The sequence below is a fragment of the Pectinophora gossypiella genome, chromosome 20 (assembly GCF_024362695.1).
Source record: "Pectinophora gossypiella chromosome 20, ilPecGoss1.1, whole genome shotgun sequence".
NCBI classification, from domain to species: Eukaryota; Metazoa; Arthropoda; class Insecta; order Lepidoptera; family Gelechiidae; genus Pectinophora; species Pectinophora gossypiella.
This window is the reverse complement of record NC_065423.1, coordinates 4,184,146-4,209,177: the sequence shown is the minus strand read 5'-3', so window position 1 is coordinate 4,209,177 and position 25,032 is coordinate 4,184,146. Positions and strand designations below refer to the sequence as shown.

Here is a 25,032-nt window from a genome sequence, read left to right as displayed (position 1 = left end):
CACATGTGGATATTTGTCCTTAAACAAATCATCAGCTAAGTAGGTACATTACATTACGAAGACTGTAATGTGTTACGTAGAGAGACCACATTTATATATCTTTTAGTTCCATCGGCTATTTGCGGTCTTGTAGTGTATTTACGTCGTTTATACATATACATTATGTAGGTTATGTATATAAGCATAGGTTCGTAAAAATATGAAAATTCATGCGACAAGCATTGCTGTAAATTACGGGTTATAATTACAATAAGTTTGTTACATTGTGAATAGGTTCTTACGCGAGTTTTTCTGTTGATTTATAATACACAAGTAATTATAAGGTTTGAGTGCTTTTTTATTGCTAAAACATAACATAACGGTAGGTAGAGTTACACCCATCGCATGATAAACTAAGTACCCACACTTCACCGTGATTTGTACGAGTATTATGATTATGACATTATTTAAACCAATCGCAAACAAAAATTTCTTTAATCTCAGCAGGTAAGTACTTAAAAAAATCTTAAAATAGGTATAAGGTCAGACACTGAATTAGCCCATACCCAAGGCCTGTAAAAAAACCGTACCACTTTGGCACATATCCACGGAGCGGAAAAAAAAACAAAATTATTAAAATAGAGCTATTGTAATATTATAGGTAGAACTAGTGATGCGCTAAGGCCTCAGTTCTAGTAGAAAATTGTTGAACTATGAACAAAAAAAGCAATTATTGGGTTGATTTATTTATAACAATAGGAAGGACGCCGTGCCGGTACGTGCTTGGACAGTTTTTTTTTAAGATAACCGTCTGGAAATAGTTAACGGATGTAGGATTGTGTGTTGAGACGTAATGTTCTATGTTCCGTTATAAGAGAGGACCCCGATACTTACCGACTCCATCGGAGTCGGTAATACCTCCCATTACGGTCGATTAATTTAGGTAATCTCTTCTCTCTCTCTCTCTCTCTCTTCTTTCCCTCTTTCTCCCTCCCCTTCTCTCTCTCTCTCTCTCTTCTTTCCCTCTTTCTCCCTCCCCTTCTCTATCTCTCTCTCTCTCTCTATCTCTCTCAAAACTTTCAAATATATGTAATTCTCTCAGACGACGGTCTTTTTTTGTACCAGTAGGGTTAACATGCGCGACGTGATAAAAATTTGTCACGGTCATTTTATCGACGAGATAATTATGTCATTATGTCGATTGGTGCTAATTTGTGAACCCAAATAAGTTATCACAAAAATCACTTTGTGATCCCTAGTTTGGTTAGGACATTACAGGCTGATCACCTGATTGTCCGAAAGTAAGATGATCCGTGATTCGGAAGGCACGTTAAGCCGATGGTCCCGGTTACTACTTCTAATGTATGTAGTCCTTACATGAGCCATTTCAGGGGCCTTTGGCGGCCCAATGATAACTCTGACACCAGGGTGGTATTCCAACTCACAACCCACACGATAAGAAGAAGATTAAAAATTTGTTTGTCTTCAAAATAACCCTCAACCATAGGTATTTAGATCAAGTATGAACACTGTTGCGCAATTGTGACTTGATCTAAACGCGACTTAATTAGATAACAAAAGATATTGACCTAGAAGTGCTGGAACATCAATAAAGCGATTCCCACGAACAATTACTAATTATACTTCATCGATTATCAAATAGATTATGATTATCCATTCTGCTAGTCTTGGTTACAATTACAAGGCTTTTAGGAAAATGTGAATTAATTCCTGATTAAGGTCTCGTGACTAATTATAATACAAAATGCTTTTATTAATTATCATCAAACACTGTTATCCTTTATAAAAAGTATTGTACACACTTAATAAGAAATAAAAAAAAAAAAGTAAAATTCGACTCGGCGCGGCAGGGACGGACGTGGGGCTAGATATGTGCCATAACCTGTATTGGGCTAGTTTTCCCTTCGCAGATTGGAAGGTCAGACAGGCAATCGCTTCTGTAAAAAACCGGACCTGTCAAATCTTCACGTTAGGTAAGCGGACCCTGTGAAAAACGGGATAATGCTAGGCAGATGATGATTCAATGGGGTAACGCTGCGCGCATGATGGGCACATTCGGTCGGGAGACGACAAAGGGCTCAAAGTGTAAGTCATCATCATCATCACCAGCCCATTAACGTCCCCACTGCTGGGGCACGGGCCTTCTCTATGAATGGATAGGGAGATCGGGCCTTAAACCATCACGCGGGCCCAGTGCGGATTGGTGGTTATTAACGACTGCTAATGCAACCGGGACCAACGGCTTAACGTGCCTTCCGAAGCACGGAGGAGCTCGAGATGAAAACTTTGTTTTTTTTGTGGTCACCCATCCTATGACCGGCCTTTGAGAAAGTTGCTTAAGTGTTAAAGTGTAAGTAATATACTGCAAATATACTGCAAAAAAGTCGATTAAGTACATAAAGTATTTAGCTATGTTAGAAAACTTGCAACAACTATATTTTCCCAAGGTCTATTTGACGACACGGCTTATTAGATAATTTTCTTGTTAAGTAAATTACATAGAACCAACTGCAGTTAAAACCTTTGTAATTAAAAACATGTTTCCGCTAAAACAGTATAATATTACAGCGAGATTGAACCTTCCCACGCCAGCATTGACTTGTACAGGTTATGGATACTTGACATCTGTCAGTTTGAGGCTTTTGAGCAGAATTGTGATCGCAGAAGCCATTAATCAAGAATTGAATTGAGATAGGTCAGAAGCTCTACGTTAATTATGTTTTGATTGCATTTGTTAGGCTCTGTCCAGACTCGGTGAATGCGCAGTTACAGTAATATACAGGGTGTTAGTGACTCGGTGAATGCGCAGTTACAGTAATATACAGGGTGTTAGTGACATCGTAACGAAAACTTTGAGAGATGATTCAGACCATAATTCTGAGTAAATATCAAGTGCAATTTACTGTCCCAAAATTCATGTTTTTTTTTAGTTTTTTTTTTAATTATTTTCAATTCTATACTTTTGCGATTGCGCCCAGTGGTGTACCGTTCCTGGGAATTTTCCTTTTGTAAAAAGTCTGTAATAGTAAGGACAGATCGTTCTTATAGCTACTCTAATCCTATTTGCGTAAAAGCTAGGGAATAAATCTCTATTTCCATAACTTTGCGCCTTTTTACTGCCGGGAATATTCTCACTTCGTTTAAATTCCCGGGAATGGCACATCACTGCTCGCACTACGTAAGCAAAAAATTCCAAAAATATTTATTGTACAAAATTGACTTACATACTTAGCGCTTTTTGAACGTCAAAAATAAAACTACATGTTATGTAACTAGCTGTAAAACTGCTTCCACATCGGAAGCTGTAGGAAAGTCGTGGCCTGAAAACCTCCCAGCACAGCCTTTCGTAAACAGACGCATTCACCGTGTCGTGACGTACCCTTAGGCTGCGTTTCCATTGACGCGGAGCTGTGCGGAGATGAGCGGAGATATGCAGGAATCGACCAATCACCGTGAGGGAGAGAGTGATAGAGCGTCTTCGTTTTTCGCTCTCTCAAACGCTATGATTGGTCAATACGCACATCTCCGCTCTTCTTCGCCCATCTCCGCGTCTGTGAAAACCCGGCCTTATGATGAAGGTTGTTTTGCGGGTAGAAAGCACACTTATATACCCATGTATGAAATCATCATTACTTATTTCATAATATCATTACTACGACAAGCCCTAGCTACCATTATCAGCCAGGTAGAGCCATAATCAAAACTTAGACAGCATCGGTCACCACAGCCACGCGCGCCAAGGGCGGCGCGCGCGCATCATGACATGACAGCACAATGGCGGCGGACACGCAACGTCTGCCGCGACCATTACGTCATTTACCACAACCAGGTCATTGTTGACTTTTATTTTTAGCCACAAAATCTACCTTTTGACAGGTTAATGGGGTTGGGACGAAAATAGAACCATGGCGGGGTCAAAAAATGTTGTTTACCATACTTCCGTACGTATATTGTCCAGTGATTGCAGAATTTGTTTTTGAATTCATGTTTGGATCACAAATGTTTACCACTTGCTCAGCGGTGAAGGAAAACATCATGAGGAAACCCACATTCCCGAGAAATGCATTTTCGGAGGTATGTGACCTAACCTGTATTGGGCTGGCTTTCCCTTCGCGGGTTGGAAGGTCAGACAGGCAGTCGCTTCTGTAAAAAACCGGACCTGTCAAATCTTCAGGTTAGCTAAGCAGACCCTGTTAAAAAGAGAATAATGCTAGGGAGATGATGACGAGGTCCGTATTTTGCCGATCTTAATAGTCCGCTATCGATATAGTCTACCTATGGAGGCGGCTAATCATCGCGCGACAACAAACACTTCAGGACCCCGATACCGACCCCGTCGGTGTGGTCGACGATTTCCCATAATCAAATCCCTCATTCGGTGCTAACCGCGACGATTTCCCTCAAGCGCTTATCGCTATCGACCCACTAGGGTCGATTAATTCTTTCAAATATTTTTCCTCTCAGACGTCGCCCTGAGCCGAGGTTCGCGTCCAACTGGGTACCCTCAGGCCTGTTGACTTAAACGTTGTACCAGGTGAGAGCCTTCAGCCAAGCAGTTAATGCCATCTGCAGCAAATCTACAATATGCCTGCGACAAAGTAAAAAAAAAAGGCGTTTTCGGTCCGAGAGTACTCGTATAGTGACGTTATTTCCTTTGGGGTCTGCTATATATACCCATCTTACTCCTCACTGCAATTTTGTTTTCGTAGTGTTTGACATTATATTTGTTTGTTACAGATCGTAAACATGTTTCACGGAGGTATCTGGGTGAAGCTACGCGCGTACTACAAGTGGTACGTCCTGGGGCTGGTCTCCGTCGGGTACATCCTGGGGGAGCTCGGGCACTACCTCATTGGTGAGTTATCATTAAAATACTTCAATAACATAAGAAATACTTTATTGGACAAAAAGAAAAGAGTAGAAGTTTAAAACGTTTGATTGATAAATGATTTTCCTTTACCTGCTCCTAGTGCAGCAGACACACAAACACACACGTTTTCGATGATAATCATCAGAACAGACGAACCTAAGTGTAACCTAGTACTTACCTACTTAGGTATAAAATTTCGGTCTTGATAGTGACCATGTATTGGAACGTAAATTTGTTTGAACTGGAACAGAATAGAATTTTTTATAATAAAAGGACGCGACACACAAGAACAAGACAATAAGAGACCCCCCACACTAGCGTCTTTCGAGGGTCGTCCGTCATCGTGCCAGCGTCTGCGCGATGTTGGCGCCGCGGCGACGCGACGCCAGCGCTGGCTGGCTGCCGAACGCCGAGCATGCGCAGCGCTGGCGTCGCTAGTGTGGGGGGTCTCTTACATGATTTTAAATTTTCTTAAAACAATTACAAAAAATCTAAACGTATCATTGAGATGATCATAAGGTGGTGGTGGACGTCCTGAGAATCCTGAGATAAAAGAGCCTCAGCACAAGTCACGGCATGAACCACGACGCTACTAGTAATAAGGTTCAAGTACTTTTTTTGGACGTGACTTATTGTAGATTTGCCGCAGATGGCATGAACTACTTGGCCGGACAAATGGAGAGCGCTGAGGGCTATCACCCGGTACAAAATTTAAGACAACAGGCCTGAGGGTGCCCAGTTGGGCGCGAATCTCGGCTCAGGGCGTCGTCTGAGAGGAAGAATATTCGAAAGAATTAATCGACCCTAGTGGGTCGCTAGCGATAAGCGCTGAATGAGGGAAATCGTCGACCACGTCGGCGGGGTCGGTATCGAGGTTCTGAAGTGTTTGGTGTCGCGAGCTGATTAGCCGCCTCTATGGATAGAGTAATCGGGTCGTCGGGATGCTTTTCAGTACCGTGCCTGAGCGGGATGTATTCGGAAACCGCAACTACCAGGGGATTTGGGTGGTGCGGAGCAGAATCGAAAAAAACGTTTTGAAGCTAATTTGAGCCATTGGGCAATGGTTGGCAGACCTAGGTCAATGTGCAGGTTTTCATTGCGAAGGAACCACGGAGCTCCCGTGGTTTTCCGCATGAAACGATTTTGTATTACCTGTAGACGATGGATTGATTTGAGAGGGACTCGCTTGAGCGAAAACTACCCCTGCATAGGTCATGATCGGACGGATGCAAAAAAAATATGCCGTATTATACATACCTTTGGTTTGTTTTATGAAGTCAAAAATGCGTACCTACCGTGACGTGAATAACTTTCTTAATCTTGAAAGTCAAGGTCGCTCCACAAACCATAAAACAAACTTACTCAGAATAAACTATTACGTCATGCTATTAATTACTTTGCTTTCGCTTTTTTTTACTTTCGTCGTCTAATTAAATGTGACCTACAGACTTAGTTGCTTATAAAAAGTAAGAATACTTTTTACACGCAGTTTTAGAGTGTCAACTACCCCGACCATTGCTTCGCAGACGATGGACAAAAACACCATCAAACAAAAACATTATACTCTTTCTGGAACAGTCTGGTATACACTTAAACTAGCGACACGTTTTTTTTTGACGTGACTTATTGTAGATTTGCCGCAGTTGGCATAAACTACTTCGCCGGACAAATGGGAGGCGCTGAGGGCTCTCACCCGGTACAAAATTTAAGACAACAGGCCTGAGGGTACCCAGTTGGGCGCGAACCTCGGCTCGTGGCGTCGTCTGAGAGGAAGAATATTTGAATGAATTAATCGTGTGGGTCGATAGCGATAAGCGCCGAATGAAAGAAATCGTCGACCACGTCGGCGGGGTCGGTATCAGGGTTCTAATGTGTTTGGTATCGCGAGCTGATTGGCCGAAGCGACACGCTATGTTGGCCGTTTTGACATAATAAAATACAGCAATTCGCTCCATCAATAGAGTTATAAATTAATACGAAACTTGATCCCAATAAAGTACCTACAGACAATAAAATACCTATAGGTATATTCCATTTCGTTGCCTCATAGTGAAAACTACGTAACCGTCTTTTTTTAAATCACATTGTGATATGTTTTTTTTTTCAACAAAACCACTTCTATAATTTTCCACAACACTAACTTTTACCCGGATTAAATGTGAACATATTCAACTCTAGTTATTAAATAACTTGTAATGTAAGTACTTGTAACTTGTAATGACCAGTTGAGGCTTCTGAAACGTGCTTCTCGAGAACGGTACAGAAAAGTAAACAAGATCATCCTAATAACGTGATAATTGTGATCACACAAAAGCCATTACTTAATCAAGAATTGAATTGACCCGCTAGCTATCAACCCTGTCGGGCCACTTTTCTCCAATGGCAACGGTAACCCATTCATTAGCTGACTGCGTGCATGGTTACTCAACTAATTCAATCAATTTTATAAACAGATCCGCTATAAAAACCTCGTGTATCACGTGTTTAGCTTCAATCGGTTACATAATTACATTAGTACGAGTAACACATACATAATATTGACCTTCTCGTTATGTAATCATTTCAAACTTAACGTTATTTAAATAGGCATGTACTACCTACATGGTTAGTTTTTGCATCCGCTTCCATATGTACCCAGAAAAAATATGTATCGACATATCTTTTTTTAAACATAAATTTGTACAACAACGCCCGCGGCAGGGGACGGGTTCCGCGTCGCGTGGTGCGACTTATATCCAGAGCTGCGACGTTTATCCACGTAGATAGCATTTGCTGCGTATATTGGTCAAAACCCTCGATTTAAATCGGGTGAGAGCCTTCAGCGCTCCCCATTTGTCGAGACATGTGCGTCAAAAAAAAAAAAATCGCGCGTGAAATCCGTGCCTGTAGTACTGAGTTCGTGCGCTGCGTGTCCGTTCACAACATACGCCACAGTGGGCCCGCGCCTTCAGTTGGAAAAAAAGCGAGAAGAAGGAGAAGAATTCGTAAAACTTACCTAAACGAATGAAACCACTCAGCGTTCAGAAGTAAGGAGTCTATATCGGAAAATTAAAGTGTGTTCTGTCGCGAGTTGATTAGTCGCATGCATAGAATTATTTTTTGCACCGGCGTCTATGGTATTATATGTTCCAAGAATTATAAGGTAGGTATTGAGATGATATAATATTACGTGAGGCTTCATTACGTGAAGGAATGCTAAAAAAAACCGGTTATAATTGTGACAAAAAGTTCAGTTTCGCGTAATTGCGTGTCAAGGACTTGTTTGTTGTTGTTGCCCGTGGCTTCTTCTGTAAGACCGAGGGGGTGAGGTAAACCTAGCTCAGCCGCTAGTGAGGAACGCAGAGTTGCCGTTCTATACGTAATGTATTCCTTATTCTATGACTTAAGTATCTACCGTACCGTGTGTGTTGCCTGTTTTGATTTATGCATACCTATTCCATTCACCTAATATCTAAATTAATTTAAGTATCTAGCAAACATATATTATAGTTTTTAAAATATCTACTATTTTTGTAAATTGGTAGGTACAATTTATCATTTTCTATCGATGACAAATTCCTCGAGAAAGTGTATCAATTCCTTTGTCCTACTATAAAAAAAAAACTTTTATTACAGACTGATGATTGTTCATCACAATGTTAGTACTTAGTAGTTACTCATATACATAGGTACACCCGTATTGATGAGATGTCAAGTCGAACCATCCTCGACCCCCTCCGCAGTTGGAAAGACATCAAACTCAGCTCTAAATCGGTATTCTTAGACTGCAAAATAACTTTTTCTTTACTTTACAGCGTAAGAATAAAGTCCTGTAAAGTCTTCAAATCGAGTACCTTAAATATTAACTTAAAATAAGTCCAACATCCTTAGCTGAGGCCTTGTGTTTTTAGGTATTTTTAACGGCCTTCGTGGTCCAGTGGTTGAGCGTTGGGCTCACGTTCCTGAGGTCCCGGGTTAGAATCCAGGTGGGGACATATCACAAAAATCACTTTGTGATCCCTAGTTTGGTTAGGACATTACAGACTGATCACCTAATTGTCCAAAAAGTAAGATGATCCGTGCTTCGGAAGGCACGTTAAGCCGTTGGTCCCGGTTACTACGTATGTAGTCGTTACATGAGCCATGTTAGGAGCCTTTGGCGGCTCAATAATAACCCTGACACCAAGGTTGATGAGGCTGGTAATTCACCTCACAACCCACACGATAGAAGAAAAAGCTGGGGCTGAATCCAGTGGAAGAAGTTTCGAGTTAAAATCTTAGAATACGCGTGTTAGTATCAGATAGTCTCAGAGAATATGTTTCATACAGTTCATATAAAAACAAGTTTAAGACAATTTACCCATTCACCTTTTTCGGTGACGTTACAGTGTGCTTTTTCATGCAAATTCCATAGCAGTTTCGTGTTTTGACATTAAGTAAAAATTAACCCATTTACCCATTATAACGTTTCTGAATTAGTATTAGTCTAAGCTACATTAGACTTCTGCAAATTACAACTTAAACTACCATAAACATTCTGCTGAGAAAAATATAATTTGACAAACTAATTAGGTAACACAAAAACTTCGTTAGGTCATGAATTTCAAATTCTAGCTAAAGGTATTGGTGAACCAGAATCTGATGGCAAATGGGGAAATAAAATTTCTATAGTAAGCAACACTCGGGTAATTGGATGAAAACGTCTTGATACTTTTTATTTTTTACCTATTGACGGACAATATAGACATTAAGTATATAAAGTATTTCTTGTACAAAGGTTTTGAGCTACTGTTTATCCTAATGTTATAAATTTGAGGAAGCGTAACCTGTTTGTTAAACGACTTGGAGCTTGGAGCTTGTCCAGACACCTGCTAGAAACTGTTATGGAGAGAGGACTAGAAAATATATAATATCAAGGTTATGTAATAATATTCCATTTCTGTTAGAACAAAATAAAATTATATGTACTGGTAGTCTTAAGAAAAAACTGAAGGAATATATGTTGGAATAAATAATGAGTGTAGTTAAGTTTAGTAGGTAAAGTGTGTAGTATAAGTCAATTTATAGGATTTTAGTGGGTGGAGGGTAATTGTTGTAAATGCTGGTACTTAAACAAAATTAGGGAATGAGCGCGACGCCAACAAACTACGGTTGTAGTTTGGCGATAGTATTAAAATGTATATGTATGTAATTTTGTTCATAAATAAATTAAAAAAAAAACTTCAAAACAAGGAGGTTATCAATTTTTACATCCAATTGACCGACCTCGAACCTTTCTACTGCATGGTTACACTATAAAAACAATCATCTTTGTTTAAATTTTTTTGTGTCATTAGTTCAGTCGTAATTAAGTATCGCAGTTCAAAGTCAAGGATATTCCGCGTAAAAACGGAGTTACGTAATCAGTGACCCGTTCGCATTGACTTCAACTTGATTGATAGTACGAAAATAATGCTAAGTAAGAAGAGACGCAACTATTTTATTTTCCGACTTACCGACTATTCTATTGGAACTTTTTTGGAGATATAAAAGAAATACATGCATGCTAAAATAGTGCTAAAAATAAAGCGGAAACGAAATCATTTTCGGATTTGCGGACTATTCGATCGGAACCTTTAGTGGAGACAAAAAAATACATACATGCTAAAATAGTGTTAAAAATAAAGTAGATACGTAATTATTTTCCGACTTACCGACTATTCGATCGGAACTGGAATCATATTTTGAGGAGACAAAGGATCCTCATCATCTCATCATCATCAGCCGTATGACGCCCACTGCTGGGCATAGGCCTCCCCCAAGGATCACCTCATCATCTAATCTACACTAATACGTAACTATATTATACTTTGTAAGTTTCTTTTTAGTGAGTAGGTAATCTCTACAACAAATGAACCTTTTTTCGAAAGACCGCCTTCGATGTGGTTATTTTAACCTTACTGCCTTATACGATCCGATTACTGTAGTCATAGAGGTGTGGTCCACGATTTCCTCTAGCGCTTATCGCTATCGGCCTACTAAGGTCCATTAATCCTTTCAAATATAATTCCCTCAGACAGCTGGGCATCCCCAGGTCTGTTGTCTTTTTATATCGACTAAGAGCTCTCAGCCTTTTTAACACCTCTGGTCTCTACGCTGAAGTACGGTAGTTAGCGAGGTCGGTATCGGGGTCTTGAAGTTATCTTATACTCTTATACACCATCATCACTAAGAAAAAAATCTGACTCGGACGAGACTTGAACTCGCAGCTGCTCTTGTCAAACCGACACGAGCGTATTAACCATTACACCACCAGGTCTTCCTCCTGCTATGATATCTTTTCTTTATGTCAAAAGTCAGAAACATTTTCGATTTAATTTTCTCTTCGTGAGTTTCCCTAATCAGGGTTGAGTGGTATAAAAAACAAAAATCAACCATCATCATTGTCTCCAGGCACAACATCGAAGGTGACAGCGGAGGACCTGCATTATGGAGACAAAGCGTGCCAGCTAAACGCCACACACCTGTCGCTGGCACAGCTGCCTGTCATCTGCGAGAAGGTCAACTCTAGTGAAATGTAAGTACCATTAACATAAAAAAAGTTACTGACTTAGAAGTTTGAATAGTACTGACAGTTACTGCTGCCCTTTGTCAGGTTACAGTCCCTGTGACTTGCCCCTTCCGTCCTGCATTGCCGTACCGATGGCTCCCATCTTCGCTTCTGCAACCGAGGAGTCCTAGTATGGGTTTATAATAGACTACTCTGGGCGCCATCCCACTCACGTCAGACAGAGTACTGCGGGGCGGAAGGCAAGAGGGAAACCACTGCCCTATTTTTCCCTAAAAAAATAGCATGGAAAATGCTGCACCGACAAGAGCGTGACTCTTAAATTGATGATGATGACTTAGAAGTTTATTGAATAAAGTAGTGTTCTTATTATAACATAATCTCACGACTATCCCAATGGGGAAGTCAGAGGTACATCCCTCGCAAGATGAACTAAGTACCACCTAAGCGCTCTGTTAGGCCAACGTGGTCGAATGGTGGAGTCATGCGTGTTAGTGAAAACTAATAAATTAATAAGTCACTGGTGCAAGTTCGGTACCGGGATTCGAACCGACGCTTCCCATTTGAGAAGCAAGCCGGTGTACCACAGGACCATAGTGACTTAGTAGACTTGTTGTTTATAGATATCTACTGTAAGGAGGAAGCAAGAGAAGTGTGTCAAATGGAATTCCATAGTCTCTGCTTACTCCGGTGGGAAATAGGCGTGAGTTTGTGTATGTATTGTAAGGAGGAAAAAAATCTCCTAATGAAACTACTGTCTATCAATTACGAGGTCTATATTTTATGAATTTTGACAAAATAAAACTAATGCTTCTATGCTGTTCTGGGAGCAAATAAAAAACATAGAAAACGTTCAGCTGCTTGTCTTCCCGGGCATGTCGTAAAAACCGACAAAGGGATTGTGTCCTCTAACATGATGGACTACTGTTATGGGCGATAGGCTGATCCCTTATCACCATAAGGTTCATCATATCCAGCTTACGACATCGTATCGACAGTGGCTGCAAGTTGTCTTTGATTACTTGTGGCTCTGCCCACCCCATTAGGGATTACGGGCGTGAGTTTATGTATGTATGTATGTAAAACTAATGGTAAAAACGAAGTCTTACTATTCAGTAAGTCTAATGGGAAGGAAATTCCCAGTTGTTCAACTGGTAAGACTACTCGGTAAGACTACTGGAAATAGGGGTATTTTCAATATAAAATTCCGAAAATAAAATGAAACTCTTATTTTAAATTTTAATACCGAGTGAGAGCGCTCAGCGCTCCCTGTTAGTCGCCAAGTAGTTAATGCCATTTCCGACAAATCTACATTAAGCCACGTCAAAAAAAGTCCGGCCAAATAATTAATGCCACTTGAGACAAATCTACAACAAATAAAAATGATGATTGTCCGAAAGTAAGATGATACGTGCTGCGGAAGACACGTCCCATTATTTACTTAAGTAAGTAAGTAGTCGTTAAGTTACATGAGCCGAGGGGCTATCGGCTCAGTCCTTGTGTGACCTTGTCACCAGGGTTGATGAGGTCAGTTATATAGATCTCACAACTCACACAAGAGAATATTATAAAGCTATGTGCCTAGCCAAGGATACAATACTTCTTAAAAAATATCCTTGGTATAATTAGGAAATAAATTGTCAATAAGGAAGTATTGAAACAATGAATTTATTATCACTTTATTATTAAGTAGTAAAAAAAATGCAACAAAAAAGCATGCACGCGGTATTCATTACTATTGTTTTATTGCAAAAACCATCTTTAAAATATTTTAAATTATAATTTAATATTATTTAATAAAACATTACTTATAATAAAATTGTTATTAAGTAAATACCTTTAATGTCATGCAACGCATACGCACGTGATCTCTGAGGTAGATCAAAACTTGGAATGTTTTAAATGGAACTTGGAACCTATAGGTATGATAAGCTGCAAAACTCCAATCAGTTTCATGCCAAGTAATAAATTAACTGGTCGCACTTTAGACCTCCTGGTAACATGTCGTTTCTTCATTTTCGGAGGTATGTGACCTAACCTGTATTGGGCTGGTTTTCCCTTCGCGGGTTGGAAGGTCAGACAGGCAGTCGCTTCTGTAAAAAACCGGACCTGTCACATCTTCAGGTTAGGTAAGGGGGACCTTGTGAAAAATTGAATAATGCTAGGGAAATGATGATTATTTTAAGTTAAGTAAACCTACTTGTGTTAATACAAACTTCCTCTGTTTGATTACACCACTGCGTCTGCAGCGATCATAAAAACCTACTTCAAACAGTAGCAGAAATTAATAGTTCTTAAACGATATCGCTTGTCTAATAAACTGTATGTCGGCTTATCTTTGAGTTTTTGTTCAGCCAATTGATCTCAATGAACAATCGCGCATTATAGTCATCTTGATAACCACTGTTGGTTATGATATGAATGATGGGTGAGCTGTGTTTGATGTGTTATAATGTCGAAGCGCCGCAGAAATGGAGGCATTATTTGATCGGAAGACACTTTCTACTACTAACAGATTAACATTCAGTAGCATTTATGCTGAACCAAAAACGAGCTGAATCGAGAGGTCGCGCATGGCGCCTTGAGCTTTCTTGTTTTAGATATGATATTATTTACAAATTATAAGTTTTTTTTAAAGAAGCATGGATAATGCTGCACCGAAAAGAGTGTGGCTCTTAAATTGATGATGATGATCGGAAAATTATGATTTATGATGTAGATATGTTAAAACGTTTATTAGGTGTGAATACCGGTATACAATATGAAATAATAAAGGGACATAAAACATATAGGGTGTTAGTGACATCGTAACAAATATTGAGGGGGATATTTCAGACCATGATTCATAATTTTCCCTCGCAAAATTCATGTTTATTAAAGTTATTTTCAATTCTACACTTTTGCGATGGAAATTTTCACATGATATTAACTCAGAATAGTGAACTGAATCATCCCTCAAAGTTATCGTTACGATGTCACTAACACTCTGTATAAATGCATAATTTAAAGTTACGTTACTATAAAATCAAACTCCACATAATACTTGCTCCACACAGAACGGGGAAAATTGGACAAACAGGTCGGAGTGCGGTATTTATAATATATTTACTCGTAATTATATTTTCTAATTTTTATTTTTTTTTCCAATTTGATTTAATTTTAATTTAATTTTACTATTTCATTGATTATTGATTTTTTGATTTTAGAATTTTAATTTTATAATTGCTAATGTAAATATGGGTTACATGCCTGAAATAAACTGATTTTATTTTATTTTATTTTATTTATTTATAGGTGGAATATTTACCTAAGCTTGAAAGTAGTCCATAATAATGACGGTGAACGGTAATATAATCTTTATATTATGTCCATAACCTATAATTATACCCAAATCCTACCGTTCTGTGTTCTACAGAGTTGTACCGTTCGCGGGAATGCTCCCACTTTGGGAACCTTCCCGGCAGTTTTTTTTGACAAGACTTATTGTAGATTTGGTGCAGATGGCATTAACTACTTGGCCGGAAAAATAGGGGTTCCCGGTAGTAAAAAGTCACAAAACTTACTTAAAATTAGCTTTAGGCACACTTACCTAAGCCAGGCCTCCCCCTGCCTTGGCCTAGCTTTACCTGGCCTTTAGATACGACCAGATTACAAGAAAGAACAATTTGAAAAAGAAAAGCAGCCAGTGTCCTTACTATTAAAGAGTTTTTACAACGGAAACGACCCACTAGAGTCGATTAATTCTTTCAAATATTTTTCCTCTTAGGCCCTGAGGCGAGGTTCGCGCCGAACTGAGCACTCTCAGGCCTGTTGTCTTAAACGTTGTACCGGGTGAGAGCCTTCAGCGTTCCCCATTTGTCCGGCAAGTAGTTAAAGCCATCTGCGGCAAATCTACAATAAGTCTCGTCAAAAAAAAAAAAAACTGCCGGGAAGGTTCCCAAAGTGGGAGCATTCCCGCGAACGGTACAACTCTGTAGGACACAGAACGGTAGGATTTGGGTATAATTATAGGTTATGGACATAATATAGAGATTATAATACCGTTCACCGCCATTATTATGGACTACTTTCAAGTTTAAGGTCAATATTCCACCTATAAATAAAACAAATAAAATAAAATCAGTTTAAAATACAACGGAAACATTCCCAGTTTGAGATGGTTACTGGGAACTGCACATCACTATTATCGATATTAAAATAGAACTTGGCCGCAACTCTATACGACTTCCAGTTATTACCATAAAAAGGTAACAGATAGGTACATTTAGCATATCGACAAGGGCTATAATTGTTTTCCGCACTATTCTGTACTAGTATAATAACAATTATTGCTGAACTAACTATTCAATAATTGCTCTGTTGCACGTGTCATAATAGACCCTTTGTAAGAAACGGAAACATTTGTCTAGTGACGTAAAGTGCAATGTTGGAGGTACATCCATCGCAAGACGAACAAAGTACGGTCACGAGTACTAATATGGATACACTTTGAAACCATGTCACATTAACTTTATTGACAAATTAAACCGTAAGTCTCATTAAATGTCAAATATGATATTGCGACAGGGTTCTAAAGTGGTTACCTTCATGATATTGCTTATGACTATACCCACGCCTGACTCAGCTTTCTGTTAGACCAACGTGATAGGTGGTGAGCCGTATCGCCGTCTATAATGGTCGAGCCACTGTATTAGTGAAAACTGCACTTAAGATAAATTAATAACTCATTGGTGCAAGTTTGGTACCGGGGTAGATTTGCCGCAGATGGCACTAAATACTTGGCTGGACAAGGGATTCGAACTGGCGCTCCCTGTTTGTGAATTGCTTCACACGACCACAGTGAGTCCCCAAAGTCCCCAAACTTCCCGCCGGGATTCGACCCCGGGTCCTCCGGATCTTGAGCCCCACACTCAACCACTGCACCATGGAGGCTGTTAAAGATCTTATTTTAGTACCTAAGACTGTAAATGTTTATCTTTAAAATACCTACAACTAGTCAACAGTAACCACATAATCACGGCAATAATCGGACTATTTAAGTCCCGTGAAATTAAATAGGTACCAATTTTTTATATCCTAATCAATGTTGGCCACAGACTTAGCTACCTACGTGACTTGCAATTATGCGACCCTGGTGCCCAAGGTTACAGGTTCGTTACCAAGGTTATCAGGCCTCCAGATCGTCTATATGACAATTAATTTATAGATATTTATGCCACCATAGAGTCAGTAAACATTTGTAATTGAAACAATCTTATGCGCAATAAAGCGGGAGGATCGACGCACTTGATCCTAGATCCCTGCTCTATACCATGCTTGTTCAGAAATCAGAATCACACAATACAATACAAATATACTTTATTGCACCAAAAAAAAAGAAATAATTACAAAAGACTCATTTATTCTTCATCATATCCAGCTTACGACATCCTCTCAACAGTGGCTGCAAGTTGTCTTTGATTACTTGTGGCTCTGCCCACCCCATTAGGGATTACGGGTGTGAGTTTATGTATGTATGTCATTTATTCTTGTCGAAGGTCAATTTAACATTATTAAATCTACGTCATTTCACAAAGAAGAAATGACAAGAAACTGCAACAACAAAGATTACAAGTGATTTAATAACTTGTAGTAAGCATTTTTATCATTCAGGTAATTATTAGGTTTTTATTAATAAAGTAAGCTTCACGTGAGCTTAATTTTTTTTATTGCATAATTTTGTTACGAATCATCATTAATAACAGTTCATAATCATTTACCCTGTCATGGTGTCACGGTTTTTACCGATTGGATAGTCAAACTTCTGGCCAAGTACTGAATATCATTTGAAGCAAATCTACAGTAATGATTGCTGCATAGAGACCCGAAAAAGTGTCTGTGACATACGGATGGACAGACAGACAGACATGACGAATCCATTTGGCAACGGAGCCCTAAAAAACGGGACAGGAGTCTCGGCTCTTTGCGCATCCTTTCCAAATATATCTTTGAATATTTTTTTTTATAATATTATTATCACTTAAAATGAAGTATATATTATACTTTCTTTGGCGTCTTGGCTGATCATAAGTTAATTTAATGTTAATAATAAAAAATAAGTATAACAAAGACTTCGTTAAATAAAGTTCTAAACTTCGCTTTTCCGGTGTCTAGCTGACATTGCGTCGATGTCTTGCACAATCGACGATAAAACATGCAATGATTCAATATCTATGTATGACATGGTGCGCAGTTATGTAATTTGTTGAATATCTATCATCAATTGCTTATATACTAACGGCTCGTAGCGTAAAGAAACATTTACGAGCTTTAATGTACCCCCATTTAGTTATAATTTACGCGGGGTTTATGTGATAATATTCGTTTTATTTTATATTAAATATAATACTTATAAATACGTAAAAAAGTCTCTGTGGTTTTATGGTGCACCAACTTGCTTTTAAGGGCCATTTAGTTTTCATCTCGAGCTCCTCCGTGCTTCGAAAGGCACGTTAAGCCGTTGGTCTCGGCTGCATTAGCAGTCGTTAATAACCACCAATCCGCACTGGGCCCGCGTGATAGTTTAAGGCCCGATCTCCCTATCCATCCACAGGGAAGGCCCGTGCCCCAGCAGTGGGGACGTTAATGGGCTGATGATGATGATGATGAGTTACTAATTGGATCATTTTAATTTTTTTGACTGTGACATACGCTAAACTGCGTTGCCACCGCGCTGGCACTGCGCGGGCCTGCTCACAAAATGCCGCCGCGTAGTTTTCCTATTGCTTCTGGTGTGTTAAAGCCTTTAAATACTTGCAAACCGAATTTACGTGGTTTTTGCAACAACTACCAACAAGTTAATGGGTACTTTAAGCGGCTTATAATGTTTTTGCGCGCAAGTTCCGGGTGCAGACAAGAAATAGTCCACTTTATGCACTATATTGTTCAGTGTATTATTTAATACAGCCTGTTTACCTTCCGTGTTTAGGACCGGCTACCCTGATTCAAAGAACAAACTGAATGCAATTTATATTTATTGGCGACCCACCAATAATAAAAACGGTTCACGCGCAAGCAGCAATACCTATAATATGTTACCAGAAGACAAAAGACAAAAGTCATCATCAAAAACAAAGACATTAAAGAAATAAAAAACTATATAAATCAAGTAAAATTCTATAAAAAATTGTGCTATTTTGCACATTTTAATATTTATGATTGTAATTGATACTTATTAGGATATGGGATTGGGTAAAGTTGGCGTCGTTTTAAACCTTTCTTCACCTCACTTCGGACTGTCAAAATACCTAAAGACACGCTAAATAAATAGATAGGTAATCTGTAACAGATATATTTTGTTTTTAAGGTAGAAGTAAACTTGGTACAAATACTTATGTAATGTAGGTTGGGACATGTTTGCCTGCATGCGTGTGTACTTTTTCTTTTTCTTTCATGTACAATTTAGGTTGTAATGTAAGGTCAATGACCGACTTCACCAACTCTGGTGCCGCCATTTTGCCGTTTTATTGACTACGCATTTACTTCAGTAAAAAAAAACCGGCTACTAATTTCTACAAAATGTTTATTTATATAAGCTGTTTTCTTAACAAAGAAGAAAATCGTTCTACCAACCTTGACGGTTTTATTTGATTGCAGATGTGAGACTCTTGAGCTGAACGGGACTCGGTACTGCGAGTGGGGCTATAATGGTCTGGGCATAGACTACCAGGTGCTGGCGGGGCCTGCCTTCATGGCCGTCTTCACCGTCGTCGGGGTCATCCTAGGAGTCGTCGCTGATAAGTAAGTGACAATATAATATAGTATAATATACATACATAAGGCTGGTCATAGGATGGGTGACCACAAAAAAAAAGTTTTCATCTCGAGCTCCTCCGTGCTTCAGAAGGCACGTTAAGCCGTTGGTCCCGGCTGCATTAGCTGTCGTTAATAACCACCAATCCGCACTGGGCCCGCGTGGTGGTTTAAGGCCCGATCTCCCATGGATGGATAATCCATAGGAAAGGCCCGTGCCCCAGCAATGGGGACGTTAATGGGCTGGTGATGATGATGATATAATACTAGCGACCCGCCCCGGCTTCGCTCGGGTGCAATGCTGTGGAAAAATGAAATTATTTACGACATCACATTAAAAACCTCAAAAATAACAGTATTTCTCCACTATTTAATGCATGTTATTATACATATAAACCTTCCTCTTGAATCACTCTATCTATTAAAAAAAACCGCATCAAAATCCGTTGCGTAGTTTTAAAGATTTAAGCGTACATAGGGATATAGGGACAGAAAAACGACTTTGTTTTATACTATGTAGTGATATTGCTTCTATGCTGTTCTGGGAGCAAATAAAAACATAGAACACGTTCAGCTGCTTGTCTTCCCGGGCATTACGTAAAAACCGACAGAAGGATTGTGTTCTCTAACATGATGGACTAATGTTATGGGCGATAGGCTGATCCCTTATCACCATAAGGTTCATCATCATCATATCTAGCTTACATCGTATCAACAAGGGCTTGATTGATTACTTGTCTTTGATTACTTGTGGCTCTGCCCACCCCATTAGAGATTAAGGGCGTGAGTTTATGTATGTATGTATGATATAATATAACAGTAATAATAATATAGTATAACAGCATTCTACTTCACCTACTGTACCTACCTATTAGCTTTTCGTCCACGATATCATTTGCGTGGACATTTTTCCATCCCATTAGGAGGTGATTTCCGGGATAAAAACTATCCTATGTTCTTTCTTAGGTCTTAAGCTATCTCCATACCAAATTTAATCTAAATCGGTTCAGCGGTTTAAGCGTGAAAGGTAACAGACAGACAGAGTTACTTTCGCATTTATAATACTAAGCTCGTTGATGTCTTTTGTATGAAGAAAATTTAGAATAAAATAATATTGTGTTTTCGACTACAGATTTGGAAACGATCAATTATTTAATGGAAAATTCCACTTGATATCAGCTGAATCATCCCCCTTAGTATTTGTTACGCTACATTGATTTAAAAGATGTGTTGCTGTTGAAGTTTCTTGTCATTTTGAGGACCCCGATACCGACCCCGCCGGCGTGGTCGACGATTTCCCTCAATCAGCGCTTATCGCTATCGATCCACTAGAGTCGATTAATTCTTTCAAATATTTTTGCTCTCAGGTGACGCCCTGAGCCGAGGTTCGCGCCCAACTGGGCACCCTCAGGCATGTTGTCTTAAACGTTGTACCGGGCGAGAGCCTTCAACTTTTGCTTTATATACCGCTTTTGCAATTCTATTATCCTTCATCTGCTCTACGTGTCCAAACCAACCTAACATTCCCTTCTCAATCTTAGTCACTATATCGTCTTTTACACCACATCTCTGTCTTATCACACTGTTTCTCACTCTATCACTCAACTTCACACCGCAGATGCTACGCAAAGACCTCATTTCTACGGATTTGATCCTACTTTCATGCTTCTTCTGCCATACCCAACATTCACTACCGTACTTCAGCGTAGGGACAAGCACTGCATTGTGAACAGCCATCCTCGCATCTTGCGAGATACATTGGCTACTAACAACTGCGTGCTACGTTGAATAAATGATTCTGATTTGTATATTTAACCCGTCTTATCTTCTCCGCAGGTACAACAGAGCGCGTATCCTCTCAGTATGCACCCTCGTCTTTGTAATCGCCATCTTGCTCATGGGAACAGTCAAAGAATACTGGCACCTGGTCCTCCTTCGTATGGTGATGGCTGCGGGCGAATCCGGGTGCAACCCGCTAGCTACCGGGATATTAACTGATTTGTTCCCTGAGCACCAGCGCGCGTTAGTGCTGTCAATCTTCAACTGGGGTATCTATGGAGGCTATGGCATTGCCTTCCCTGTCGGGAGGTATATTCCGGATTTGAACGCGTGGGGATTGGTGAGTTGAGATTGCTTTTTCTTTATTTAATAGCTGTTAATTACTTATTAAAGACATCGCTTCTGTTAAAAACATACGGAATCTAGCGATATCCCGTAAGATGATCATAATACTTGATGATAATTAAATTTATGTCGTTTCCATATCTCGGGCCTATGGAGGCCCGGACTTTTAGAAGGCGCCTGGGGCCGAAGCCAACACGTAGAGGCCTCTTAAGATAGTTTAATCTAAATGTGGTGTGACACCAACCGACGATTTTCCCTGTATGCACTATGGGATTGCACCCAAAGACAATCCCCGGTTCGTGTAGGACTATTGCAGATTGTGGGAACAAAGTATTATTCACAAGAACGTCCAGTTACATTTTCTCTCTCTCTCTCTCTCTTACAGTTAGGTACAATAAGTGATTATTATTTCCATATCTATAGTGAAACAACCTCGTTAGCGCTTGAAACTTTTTGTTCTCTCTTTGTAAAATCACATTGAAAAGCGTCGCAATAGAGATGCTAGTTTCAATCCCTTACTCTTCTAATCCAATTTTTACCCAAAGTGAAATTGATTGAATAAAATCGAGGTTTTGTTAAACAAAATCGTATCAGAATGTGATATTTCAAAAAGGCGGTTATGAGGTGTTCTCTTTAAGTCGTCAATAAGTCCTACATTATTTTAACATTAGTGATGTGACTCGTCGATCGATTTCGCTTCATCTAACATTAAGAATTTATCAATTGCATGCAGAGCTGGCGCCTGTGCTACTACGGCGCGGGAATTATCGGGTTGGTGATTTCTCTGCTTACCTTCCTGACACTCCGCGAGCCTGAAAGGACCACCATCGGGGAAGAACAGTCAGGTACATACATACATTTAAACATCATACATATATTTTTAATAGGCTAGTTTCCACCTAGTCAAATCAGTGTGTTTGCATTGCGCACTTACTTTTATATGCGCAAATGTCAAATTGCAATATTGCTTTCTTAGATGAATTGCTTCGATGTGGCCATTTTAACCCCCTAGTTACTTTTTACTACACGTCAAAACACACTGTGATGTCATAGAAAACCGTGATAAAATGTCGGAGTTATTATTACGTTTTTCTTGATTAAAATTCATAAATAAGTTAAATTGAAAAAAAAAATGTTTTTGTTATATACATCATCGTTTATTTAGTAATCAGATTTTCATAATTTATCTTGAACTTAGTACACGACGCAACTGTTGTATGTAACTGGTTACTCTATTCGTATCTGGTCAGGTCAGGTCAAAGTCAGTATGAAGGTGACCTGTGTTCCTGAAAGGTAATAATAAATAATAATGAAAAGACTTATTATTTATTTATTATTTAGATGTATTTAGACTCTTCTAGACAGACTTGCCTCACAGTGCACGGGAGATCTTCCTTTTAGAGATCTAATCTAATCTAATGTACATTGTTTTAAGTTCGGGAGTCTCATATCCCTATTTTAAACGCGGTAAAAACCCGTTATTATATGTTTTAATTAATGTAATGTAGTCTACAAGATCCCACTGCTGGGCAAAGGCCTCCCCTTCCTCTTTCCACTTATCGCGGTCCTGTGCTTACTCCGGCCAGTCCCTCCGGCAAGCGTCCAAGTCGTCACTTCGTCGTCGCGAACTTTTAAAGACCTTACACCTTAGACCTTTTACATATTTATAATTCCTATGCCTCATAATGACCCAAATCTTTCACCCCAGGTGCGGCCAACAACAAAAACGGCGACGCAAGAGTGGAATCCGGCAAGAAGATGCCTCAACTGACCATCTGGCAGGTCATCATACAGCCGCGGATACTGCTGCTGTGTGTCGCCGCCTCCATCAGACATTGTGGTCAGTATCAAGTGTACCTTTAGGTATATAATACAGGGTGTTAGTGACATAGTAACGAAAACTTTGAGGGATGATTCAGGCCATGATTCTGAGTTAATATCAAGTGGTATTTTCCGTCGCAAAAGTAAGGAACTGAAAATAATTAAAAAAACACACAAAAAATTTCATGAATTTACCGACAGGAAATTCCACTTGATCACATCAAATCAGAATCATGGACTGAATCATCCCCCTCAGTATTCGTTACAGCCTTACTAACACCCTTAGATAATAACCGGGACCAACGGGTTAACGTGCCTTCCGAAGCACAAATCATCTTACTTTTTGGACAATCAGGTGATCAGCCTGTAATGTCCTAACCAAACTAGGGATCACAAAGTAATTTTTGTGATATGTCCCCACCGGGATTCGAACCCGGGACCTCCGGATCGTGAGCCCAAAACTCAACCACTGGACCACGGAGGCCGAGACTAGGGAGATGATAATTGTAGATACCTATTAGTCGAAATTATTTTTTCCTCGGCAGGCAAGTTGTTTTACATTGTCATTGTCATGGTCAAATTAGGACATATACTTACTTAGCTTAGTCATTATTGATTTAGTAATACGATTATAATTACTTACTTAACTACAATTACCTAATCAGGTGGGTACCTAAGTATATCAGTTTTTGTATCTGGGTCCTTGTAAAGTGATATGAAACGTTCCGAGATAACTTGATCTAACTTGACGGCACTTTTTGTTGCTACCGGAAATGCTAATCCTTATTCCACGCCAGATCCGTGGCCCATATTTATAGACTATGTCAATAACAGCCAGCGGTTTAGTGGTTAGAGCTTCGGGCCCACGATCTGGAGGTCCTGGTTCGGTTCCCGATTTTCGGCGCCCGTAGGACGTAATCTCCCGACGACCCGTTACTCTATCGCTCTAATCAGCTCGCGACAACAAACACTTCAGAACCCCGAGACCCCGCCGGCGTGGTTGATTTCCCTCATTCAGCGCTTATCGTTATCGACCCACTAGGGTCGATTGATTCTTTCAAATATTATTCTGTCAGACGATGCCCTGAGCCGAGGTTCGCGCTCAACTGGGTACCCTCAAGCCATTATGTATGTATTTTACGAAAGTGTAACCCGCGACGCCGTCGTGTCGTGCTTTTCCGACTTACTTATATACTAATTACGTTCTACTGCCGGGCACAGGCCTCCCCCAATCATACGGAGGCGGTATGGAGCAAACTCTACCACGTTCCACCACCCGCATTCGCCAACAAAAAATAAACTACCCATTGTTATTTTACTAATATAGTTCATAATCGCCTTTTTTCTTACTAACAATGATTTAAAGTAAAATCTGAAATAAATGTACATAAAATAAATACATAAACAGCCTATACACGTCCCACTGCTGGGCACAGGCCTCCCCTCAATCAACCGGAGGGGGTAACTGCCTCCGTGGTCTAGTGGCTACTAGCCCAAACACCTCCACAAACCCGCAGTGTAGCAGCGTGATGGAGTATGCTCCATACCTCCTCCGGTTGAAATACATACATACATACATACATAAACTCACGCCCGTAATCCCAAATGGGGTGGGCAGAGCCACAAGTAATCAAAGACAACTTGCAGCCACTGTTGATACGAAGTCCCAAGATGGATATGATGAACCTTATGGTGATAAGGGATCAGCCTATCGCCCATAACATTAGTCCATCATGTTAGAGGACGCAATTCCTCTGTCGGTTTTTACGACATGCCCGGGAAGACAAGCAGCTGAACGTGTTCTATGTTTTTTATTTGCTCCCAGAACAACCGGTTTTCCGGTTGAAATAAATGTACTTAATAAATAAAAAAGAAAAAAGTAATTAATACCTGCATTATG

The 25,032-nt window shown here is 39.7% G+C and overlaps 1 protein-coding gene across 1 annotated transcript in view; it reads left to right on the top strand.

Moving 5' to 3' along the window:
- The window catches only part of LOC126375882 (putative metabolite transport protein HI_1104), a 57,545-nt gene that overhangs the window by 28,183 nt on the left and 4,330 nt on the right, over positions 1 to 25,032 (top strand). The window contains exons 2-7 of the mRNA XM_050022962.1: positions 4,738 to 4,855; positions 11,282 to 11,405; positions 19,032 to 19,175; positions 21,024 to 21,306; positions 22,045 to 22,156; positions 23,020 to 23,151. Coding sequence (XP_049878919.1) covers positions 4,747 to 4,855; positions 11,282 to 11,405; positions 19,032 to 19,175; positions 21,024 to 21,306; positions 22,045 to 22,156; positions 23,020 to 23,151 — 904 coding nt within the window. The 5' untranslated portion in view covers positions 4,738 to 4,746. The remainder of the gene's footprint in view (positions 1 to 4,737; positions 4,856 to 11,281; positions 11,406 to 19,031; positions 19,176 to 21,023; positions 21,307 to 22,044; positions 22,157 to 23,019; positions 23,152 to 25,032) is intronic.